The 10846-nt window shown below is 43.0% G+C and overlaps 1 protein-coding gene across 2 annotated transcripts in view; it reads left to right on the forward strand.

Moving 5' to 3' along the window:
* Window positions 1-229: 229 nt before the first annotated feature.
* The window catches only part of BMX (BMX non-receptor tyrosine kinase), a 24944-nt gene continuing 14327 nt past the window's right edge, over window positions 230-10846 (forward strand). Inside the window, exons 1-6 of one of the 2 annotated variants that reach the window (XM_081907609.1) lie at window positions 230-252; window positions 2421-2577; window positions 2720-2824; window positions 4370-4451; window positions 7350-7469; window positions 9441-9502. In XM_081907609.1, coding sequence (XP_081763735.1) covers window positions 2431-2577; window positions 2720-2824; window positions 4370-4451; window positions 7350-7469; window positions 9441-9502 — 516 coding nt within the window. In that variant the 5' untranslated portion in view covers window positions 230-252; window positions 2421-2430. Of the gene's footprint in view, window positions 253-796; window positions 1885-2420; window positions 2578-2719; window positions 2825-4369; window positions 4452-7349; window positions 7470-9440; window positions 9503-10846 lie in introns of those variants that run through there. The other variant, XM_081907608.1, reaches the window with a different exon arrangement.

Consider the following 10846-nt stretch of genomic DNA (forward strand, 5'->3'; position numbering starts at 1 on the left):
CAGGGTTTCCCGCATTTTTTGTTTGAGTTTATAACTTTATTCTAACAAGACTTCTGCCCTAGGCCTCAGATAAGCTATGCATGGGCCTGTCAAGGACTATGCCTTTTTGGGTGGGTGTGTCCCCACCCCCTAAACCTGGTCTGCAAATTAGTACAGCTCCAATCTGAATCTGGTTTGATTACTGCAAGCCTACACCCACTACACCCATTTGGGAGTAAGCTCCATTAAACACAAATATTTGCTTCTGAATAGGTATGTATGCCACAACACTGTAAGTTAACAATACAGTGACTTCACCTCTGCAAACTTTTCACATTTTACATTTGCCATGGGGTGAGATTGACCGTATTTTTCGCCCTATAGGACGCACCGTCCCATAAGGCGCACCCAGTTTTTTGGGGGGAAATAAAGGGGGGGAATTATTTCCCCCCCAGGCGCGGGGCTGGGGCGGGGGAAGCCCGAGCTTCCCCCAGTCCCCAGAACAGGCAACTCTCCGCAAGCCGTGGGAGCCCGGTGCTGCGCGAAGTCTGGGCGCGCTTAGCTCAGCGCACCCAGGCTTCAGCATGCAGGCAACTCTCCGCAAGCCATGGGAGCCCGGCGCGGGCTCCCACGGCTTGCGGAGATCTGTGCGAAGCCTGGAGAGCGAGAGGGGTTGGTGCTCTCCAGGCTTCAGCGAAATCCTGCATTTGCCCCATAGGACGCACACACATTTCCCCTTCATTTTTGGAGGAGGGAAAGTGCGTCCTATGGGGCGAAAAATACGGTATTTATTTTTAACATACCACATACTTACTGTGTAGTAGTATTTGTGCAAAATTACTTTTGTTAAAAGAAAAACTGTTCCCTGAGCGCCCCCGGAACAGTTTTTCCTTATAACAGTTCTGAAGCGGTATCTGATTTCAAAATAACCCAACAGAGGAAAGCTGCATCCTGGTTGCTTGGAGAAAAGGAAGTGCAACAGGGTACAAGAGGAAATGAGGTCTTTACAACTATGGAAACTCCAGAACTACAAAATGAGACAGAAGCTGGAAGGAGCTAATTTGTGAATTCAGTGCTGCTCATGAGTGGAATTTTTTCCAGCGTCCACATGGTACATTCTTAATCAAAATGCCACCTCGTTTTCCCCGCTCCTTCCAATTTAAACCAAATTTACCATTCCTACTAAGTGTGGGGTTCTCCTCCCCCATTTATTTATCAGGTTTTCTAGGAAGCCTGGATCAAACTGGATTAAGGGGGGAAATATGGGGTGCCATTTTGATGAGGATGATGTTGTGTGGATGCAACACAAACATGCATGCCTGAGCAGCACCACATCCACAATAAACAGCTGTGTGGAAGTGCCCTAGAAGAGAGATAGCAGAGAAGTTGGAAGAAACAAAATAAATATCACTGAGTGTGATTTTTTAAAAAAATAATTCTCATAATTAATATTTCTACCTAGGAAATAGTTCAACCTTCCTTAAAAGCACTACGCATGTGAAAATCAAAATGGGGAGAGCGTTGTCTGGTGCAGCAGTCCTAACTTCAGTTATCCAGATTTCTTGGGAGGGGGGGGGGGAACTATCACATTTGCACAGATAGGGCATTCATTCCCACAGTGGCAGACAAGCAATAAAAACTCCAGTTGTGTCGCTTTGTGAAATCGTACCCTAAACAATTCATTGGAAAATATTTCTCTTAGTACAAAAAATGGACAAACTAACAAGAGACAGGTGTGTTATAACTGGGAAAGGGGATGTTGGACAATATGAGTTGTATGCAAATAACATCTGAAAGACATTCCTATATTTGGTAAATATGTAAAAGAAGCAATAAGAAGGATACTTCCTCTTGAATCCATCATGAGAAGAGGAATATTGTCTCCATAGGAAGTTCCTTGTTGAGGTAAGCCTCATTTTTTCTTATTTTATTTTATTAGTATTAGTATTTTGTACGCCTTATAGCAACACATAATGAATTCTACTGCCTTTTAGTATTCCTGTACGCATATAACCTTTTTAAAATAAGTTCAAGTTATGTTTTTGACATTTCCAGTGATATTTGGGATTAAGCCTGGGAGCGTTCATTACGTCTGTACAATCTAGGAAATATACCGATGTTTCCTTTTGTTGCTCACTTTAATTTGTTGGGTTTTTTGCTTCAGAATTGCCATCTTGCACATAATTTTGCTTGGGTTATATTTATAAATGCATATTTGAAAGTCAAGATCCACTGGAATAAATGGGACTATTTACAAGCATTATATTTTAGTCAAAGGAACTAATGTTTCTATGTTGCTGTTTATTTTGAGAGTAGGTAAATAATATGTAACAAGGGCTATGTTCTAGACTCAGATTTGACATTGAATTATTTTAATTGCAAATTTGATTCAGTTTTGCAGTTGGTTAATTGGTGCTCTCTCTAATTTCCTGCTCTTTTAGTGACCGTAAAATGGAAACCATGGAGAACAGAATCATTCTAGAAGAGTTGCTGATGAAGAAGTCTCAGCAAAAGAAAAAAATATCTCCAAATAATTACAAAGAACGACTCTTTGTTCTTACGAAAACAAGCCTTTCCTACTATGAATATGACAAAGAGGTGAGAAATAGATTTCTTAGAATGCAGTGTAAGTGGGTAAGAGATTCTTGGGTATTCAACCTCTGGCTAACGCCTTTTCACGTTATGTATTCCTTCTTATGGGTGTTGGAAACTTTCTCCCTACTTCCTTTTATGTTCTTAGAAAAAAGGAACCAGAAAAGGATCAATTGACATTAAGAAAATTCGATGTGCGGAGGAAGTGAATCTAGACGAACCAGCCCCGCCAGAGAGGCAGTATCCCTTCCAGGTAAAACTGTATACAATAAAATATTTTCGGTAGCAAATTCATATTTTGCTGGATGGTGCCTATAGTTTGAATGCCCCTCCAAAAAGAGAAAGCCCTGCCTCAGCATGTTGATGAATATATACTGGTGGCCCAAGACGTTTCAGCCAAAAGACCTCCTTCAGTGGCTTGGTATACTTGTTCAGTCAGATATCTTGAAAAAAAGCCTCCTCCAATAACTTAAATGCAGCAATGCTGAAAGGAAGCCTTTACCAGATGTTTCGGCAAGTTTGTTGTTATGAGTTTAGGGTGGGTAGACTGTATGCCTGAGCCCCCTTTAATTCCTGGATCCAGCACGGATTCAAATCCTGGAATAGGCAGGCTAGCTTCCTAGTGAGGTAATGGTCCTCTAAAGTATGGGCCAATGAGGTAACAAAAGAAGTGGCTCTGTGCCGGATAACAAATAGGTGGGCCATCCTCCTTCAACTCACTGGTAGGCAAAGGCCAGTGCTGGGAGTTGGAAAAGAGAGAGCTAGAAAGGAGAAGGGGCAGGCAGCAGGCTGGGCTTTTGGGAGAGACAGTCATGCCTGATTCCTGTTTGAATTCAAGGAAGAAGAAATACCTTTTTGGGGTGTTAATGCCGTTAGCCCTTCCATCGTAGGCTCAGGTTGTATATATGTATAAATAAACCATACATCCTAAAAACACCACAGTCTCCGTTTCCCCTCAGTCCCGGGAAACTGAACCGAGGGCAAGCACCTGGAACCTTGCACTGCGTGGAAATTGGGATGGCATGCAACAATATAAAGCCATCTTTTTGGAGATTTGCTTGGTGGATGCTTCCTGGTGTGTTTTACGGTTTGAATGCCACCAAATGACTTGTGATTCGGAGGAAATGACCAAAAAGTTAACATCATCTAGGAGATGAATTATTTGGTTTCCACAGAACATCTGTATTTGGAACACCCTTTCTAGGGCAGTGGCCTGTCTTGTTCCTACCCAAATAATACTTTGCTGCAAAGTATGCTTTGAAATATCATTTGAGGCATAGGGAGCTGTTTTAAACTCATTTCTGCTGTTATTATGATAAATGCTGGGTGCAACGCTGCTTTTTGATGACATGTTTTTGTTTTATTTGAAGGTATATTCAAGGTAGATGAATTAATTCAAGCTGTGCATACAACAGATTTGAATGTGTATATTTGGGAAATCAGTCTGAGCTGGGTTTAGATCTGAATCCAGAATCAGTATCAGCATAAAAATTAAAAATAAAATGATAAGACGCAATAGAATTTTTATGCTGATACTGATTCTGGATTCAGATCTAAACCCAGCTCAGACTGATTTCCCAAATATACACATTCAAATCTGTTGTATGCACAGCTTGAATTAATTCATCTACCTCCCACGCCATGCACTGTAATTTATAACTCTCTGCACATGGCAGAGTCTGAAATTATACTGGTTTCACCCATATCACGCATGAAATACACCAGCATCTGGCAGGCCAGCAGTGCATTGTTTATTTTAGTGCTCAGTAACTACAAAACTGTTTCCTCCTATGCATAGATTGTGTACAAAGGTGGCCTCCTGTATGTTTTCTCTGCAAATGAAGAGAGCCGGAGCCGATGGCTGGAAGCTTTGCATAAAGGTAACAAGCTGTTTCATCAGACTCTGAGGACTCTTTAACGTTTAACAGCTAACCTGAAAGGATTTCCATTCCAAATACAGTCGTGCCTCAGGTTAAGAACTTAATTCATTCTGGAGGTCCGTTCTTAACCTGAAACTGTTCTTGATCTGAAGCACCGCTTTAGCTAATGGGGCCTCCTGCCGCCGCCGTGTGATTTCTGTTCGCATCCTGAAACAAAGTTCTTAACCCAAGCTACTATTTCAGGGCTAGCAGAGTCTGTAACCTGAAGCGTCCGTAACCTGAAGCGTCCGTAACCTGAAGCGTCTGTAACCCGAGGTACCACTGTAGCATAATGAAACTTGGTTGATTTAAGGAAATTGATAGTGCCTTTGTGAGAAAGCTCTTTACAGAACAGCTTGAAGAAGAAAACACGATGGGAGGCTTTCAGAGTTCAGTCAACCAATTGAACTTTTTTTTTTTTAGCAGATTAGCCGCTTTGAAATTGAAAACTATTTTTTGTAACAATCTAGATGGCATATGTGTTTTATGGTGGCTGGCTAGTCTTTAGTAGGGCCGTAGCTAGTAGATGGTGAGGTGGGACCCTGCTAGGGGCGCAGGCGAGGGGGGCCCCTGCAAAATCAGCTGCCAAGACCCTCCACCAGGCGCCCTGTCCAGCCTGCCTACTCTAGAGTCACTTGTCTCTCTCTCTCTCTCCTCTCGCACACCCTCCTTCAAGGGTGTCAAGTTGAATAAAATGTATGGGGGGGCAGGTAAGTACCACCCTGTATAATCGAGATAGAGTGCATGCTTGCTAATTGAATGGCAATGCCCATTAATGGGGGGGGGTGCGGCCTCCTCAAATATTATAGGATGAGGCGAAGGAACCCCAAGGAGCTGGCTCCCATGCCCTCCTCCCTATTAAAGTGGGTTGCTCCTCACTTTATGCAACTTCACTTATGCACGCAGGGGCCCGGAAAGTAACCTGCACATAAGTGGGGAGATGCCTATATACCATCATCTAGGTCAGCCTTCCCCATCTTGGTGACCTCTATCTGTTTCAGCATCCTTCAATCAGAATTCATTACAAAAAAAGAATTCATTACAAGGTGAAGTATGTGAGGAATTGAATGGGTGCAAGGGGCATGGTTGGAGGAGAGGCAGAAAGAAGGGCCAATTTGTCTGTGGCTAGGGGCACAATCTAAGGGACGCGGGTGGCGCTGTGGGTTAAACCACAGAGCCTAGGACTTGCCGATCAGAAGGTCGGCGGTTCGAATCCCCGCGACGGGGTGAGCTCCTGTTGTTTGGTCCCTGCTCCTGCCAATCTAGCAGTTCGAAAGCACGTCAAAGTGCAAGCAGATAAATAGGTACTGCTCTGTCGGGAAGGTAAATGGCGTTTCCGTACACTGCTCTGGTTCGCCAGAAGCGGCTTAGTCATGCTGGCCACATGACCCGGAAACTGTACGCTGGCTCCCTCGGCCAATAAAGCGAGATGAGTGCTGCAACCCCAGAGTCGGTCAAGACTGGACCTAATGGTCAGGGGTCCCTTCACCCTTTACCTTTAGGGGCACAATCTGGATGGCTCTGCCAGGGGCGCAAGATCACCTAGCTACGGCTCTGGTTTTTAGCACACATAGTGTTTATGCCTGCACCCAAGTTCAATGTCAGTGCTTCTTTGACATTTTGAGGGCTGATGGACACACACACAGCTCCCCTGTTCATTCCAGTAGAAGCAGAAAGTTTCATAAGGAAGGGCCAGAGCATCTGCTTTGCATTCGGACAGCCCCAGGATTTTCTGGTAGGGCTGGGGGTATCCCCTGCCTAAGCCCTTGCAGAGCTACTTTGAGTGTAGGTAGCACTAAGCCCGATGGATCAATGTTCTGACTTGGTATTTATTCATGTAATTTATACCCTGCTCTTCCTCCCAAAGGAGCCCAGGGCACCAAACAACGAATGACGAAACGTCTTTACAAACACCTTTGAAACAATTCAAATACAGATGCAGGCTGGGAAAGATCTCAATTTAAAAGGCTTGTTGCAAGGCACACACATGCACACACACACACACACACACACACACACACACGTGTAAATAAGGCATTTCCCATGTGTGCAAAACTGCCCCCTTCATGAAAGAGATTGAGGAATTCCAGCTCAGGTTGAAGTTCAGTGTGAGCAATAAAAAAAAAGAAGTCTGATTTTATCCGTTGATTTTACCTTTGTGTTAGTGTCTTATTTTATGTTTATGCTGTACATTACCTTGAAATTTAAGGTGATGTAAAGTGGCATATAAATGCTTTAAAGTAACAGAGGACTAGGGAGCTCTGAACCAGAGGCTAAAGCTACAATCCTGTATCTGCTGACCTGGGAATAAGTCCCATTGAAGCTTCCTTTTGAGTAGAACGTATATAGAAGTGCAATGTCAACCATTTCTAAACTTTTAGTACAGTTAACACTGCACTGATACACTCAGTTAAGGCTGGTCCACAATATTGTGCAGCCTGAGCCGAAAACCAAAATAGAGTCCCTCCTGTTCCATGAGCAAAAGTTGACCGGACCCCTGGCTGAATCTTACTTCGAGACTTGCAGCAGGACAACATCTTCCACTCTTTCTGAGTGTAGCAACCTAGGAGGTGCAGGCTAGGCCCTGGGGCAACCACAGCCCTATCCACTATGACCTCGCCACTGGTTTCCATCCCTGAACATTTGCTTGCTGAGGCTGTTGCCTCATCTGCCTAATGGCAGGGCCAGCACTGACCTCAGTCCATATTCTCAGCATTCGCACCTTGTTCCGTGTGAATTGGCCCTACATCTGAACTACTAGTCTAAATGAGGTTATTGTTTTATAGCAGAAAACATTTTCAGTCTCTTCCTCTCTCTCCCCTGCCACCCCCCACCTCCTCTGTTTTCTATGCTTTCCAGAGATTCTGGGCAATACAGATTTACTAAATAAGTACCACAGCAGATTCTATTCCAACGGGAAGTTCCTGTGCTGCAATCAAACCTGCAAAGCGGCTCCTGGATGCATAATCTGGGGAAAGTGTAATGTGTTGTTTCATCTCTTTCTATCATTCATACAATGGAAATTTGAGGCTTTTTGTGCCCTTTCCAATATTATTTATTTTATTTTTATTTTCTTAGGCATTTGCATTTCTTTCTTTCTTTTTACAAACTGCCCTTTCATATAAAATATCACAAGGCAGTAGACAGACCAAAACCACACTTTTGCAATAAAAGCAACAAAGATGTCAGTAACAGTAAGCCCATGTGAAGAGTGAGTGACTGTTAAAGCACTCTGGGAATTGTAGTTCTTGGAGTGGAATAGAGGTTTCCTTAACAGCCCTCAGCATCCTTAGTGAACCACAGCTCCCAGAATTCTTTGAGGGGAACCACCATAACTGTTTAAAGTGTTGTCCTACTGATGTGAGTAATTATTATGGGTGACATTCAACTCAGTTTAGCCCACTGAAATTGTTATGATCTATTATTTATTCAATTTATATACCGCCCTTTATCCAAAGATCCCAGGACTGTGTACAACATTAAAAACATAATTGACATAACACAATAATAAGAAACAATAAAACAGTCACAGAAAAAAAATCATAACAGTCCCAATGGTACCAGGGAGCCATCACAGGAAAGGTCCTTTCTTGTGTTGCCACTCTCCAAACCGCTCAGGGAGAGGGGACACAGAGAAGGGCCTTCTTGGTAGTGGCACCCGCCCTGTGGAACGCCCTCCCATCAGATGTCAAGGAAATAAACAATTACCTGACTTTTAGAAGACATCTGAAGGCAGCCCTGTTTAGGGAGGTTTTTAATGTTTGATGTTTTACTGTGGTTTTAATTCTGTTGGGAGCCTCACAGAATGGCTGAGGAAACCCAGCCAGAAGGGTGGAGTATAAGTAAATTATTATTATTATTATTAGATGACAAGTGCAGGGTCTAGGTCAGTTTGTATGGGGAGAGGTGGTCCTTAAGGTACTGCGGTCCTGAGCCTTTTCGTATGACTAAGTTAGCGCCATTAATTTCAGTAAGTCTGCTCTGAGTATAACTTGGTTAAATACTGTACTGCCCTCTGTATCTGGGGCGTATAATTTCAGATTGCAGGTGGGGGTTTACATGATTGGATGCTCCTGCTCCATTCATTCATTCATTCAATCTCTCAGTCAATCAAATCCGTCCATATAGAAAACTGGCATATTGGAGGAGAGTGTTCCAGCCTAGCTTTTCCCCTACCACAGGCACCCCCAAACTTGGCCCTCCAGCTGTTTTGGGACTACAACTCCCATCATCCCTAGCTAACAGGACCAGTGGTCAGGGATGATGGGAACTGTAGTCCCAAAACAGCTGGAGGGCCACGTTTGGGGGTGCCTGCCCTACCACATGGGCTTATCTGAAGAAGAGCAACCCGCTTGCAGATGGAAGTAGTACTGCTCAGACTGAGCCTTTCCCAACAGTGAGGGGGGAACCACAGCAAATTTGCTGGGAAAGAAATAAGCAATGCCCTGTTGTTTTTGCAAAGCTGCAAATGTCAGTGAGCTGAAGTATTTCCAAAACAAACTATCTACATGCAAATATTGCTCTCCGTCCGAGTTCTTGGCACAAAACATCACTGTTTTGTTTGCCAGTTAATTTGTGCAGTTAGATGAGGAGGAAGGAACTTTTCCCAACCACCCTTTAGACTCTGAGGTTTTCAGCACAATGCAGTTAAGTACTGCCTTTTTCAAACAGTTCAGGCTTTTAAAGAAGCGTGTTTATACCAGGCTTGTTTAGAGTGTAGGAATATAAATGGATTAGACCAAGGTCCACACTGTAACCCCACAGTCTGTTTTCAACCAGATTTTGCTCTCAAAAGGTAATGAGGGAACAATGCAGCCCACTCTGGGTTAGTCCATTACTCCTATGGTAATAAACAAAGCTGCCTGATAAGAGTTTTCCAAAGTCTGCTTGTCAGTGGAGATTCAGGGCATTAATTTCACCCAGCCTTTCCCCCCTTAATTCTTGATATAGATTACATTCTTCACAGTGCAAGCAGTGCAGTGAAACCGCTTCCACCAGTACCAGGAACACAGGTGAATAAAACTTTGCCACAGTGAATATGGGTTGTTTATATTCTAGATATGCTGCTTCCATTAGGATGAACAATGTGGGACTGTTTGAAAGAAGATGGGCCCTTGCCTCATCTTTCTCTTGGTACAGATGGAAAGAGTAGACTTTTTTAATCACGTAAACGGTGAAGGATATTCATGTAGGGTCGTCTTCTCAAAACTTGTAAGGGACTGGACCAAGCTACTCAGAACACACCACGAATAGCTACTAGATAATTTTATTCCAGAATTATTACAGTAAAGAAGATCGAAGGTTATAGCAGAAAGTTAACATGCTTACACGTACAAAGACATTTCCTAAAATGGGACTCCTCACAAGAATCAGATTATTAAGAGATGGCCATGAATGTGTAATTTTATAACCCCGCAGCTATCTATGCCAAGCCCCACAAAGGGTCATTTGTGATATCAAGCTGTTTAGCATCTCTATTGGCCAAGCACAGATAAGACCACCAGACCCACCCCCCATTAAGTCAGTTTAGCTGGCATATGCACTGATTCTGCTAATAATCTTGAAACTGAGTCAACTTATTCAGTTTTCATGAGCCAGCATCCTAGCTTAAATGTCTGCTCTGGGCATCTAAAATAGTTCAGCCGCCCCTAAGTCCAGGCCAAAACATACAATCTTAGATTATATCTGTGCCAACTGATATATACATCCTGTATATAGACAGGATTTTCAGTGCGTTTGACCATTTCAAGGCTAATTCTGTACTTGCCATAAAGAAATGCAGTGAACTATCAATGACCTAAACCTAATCAGAAGGGTGTACCTTTCGCACTGGATCCCCTTGACCATGGTAGTCATTCATAGGCCATCTCTTCTGCAAACCCAAGTGGTAGCTGGTTTGCTTTTTTAAAAAAATAATTTTTATTAACCGACCCATCAAATCAAATCACATCACATAAATTCCGAATTACAAAGCCGAATTTTAAATTTTAGTTGAGGGGAGGGACCCATATTTCAAGATCCGAAGGGGGATTCTGATCATCTTCTTGCTACTGCGTTAATGTCCAAATCAGTCCAAATAAAGTTCATAATTCTATCCAGTCTTATCTTGCTGTTTCCACATCTCATCTTGTTCGTATATTTTTTCTTTTTTTCTTTATGATCTCTTCTGATAATCTCCTTAAGCAGATAAACACCAATTATATCCTGTGTGGATTTTCCGTTCATCCAGTCCTCGTATCGAGATGGTTTCCATATATCATCACTTTCATAAATAACATCGCTCTTTCCATCATTAATCTCAGGATCTGTCGTTCTTAAGTCCCACTGAGGAGTCACTCACAATATAAAAGCATCTC

This window comes from Podarcis melisellensis, assembly GCF_964234715.1.
Source record: "Podarcis melisellensis genome assembly, chromosome: 4".
Classification (NCBI taxonomy): Eukaryota; Metazoa; Chordata; class Lepidosauria; order Squamata; family Lacertidae; genus Podarcis; species Podarcis melisellensis.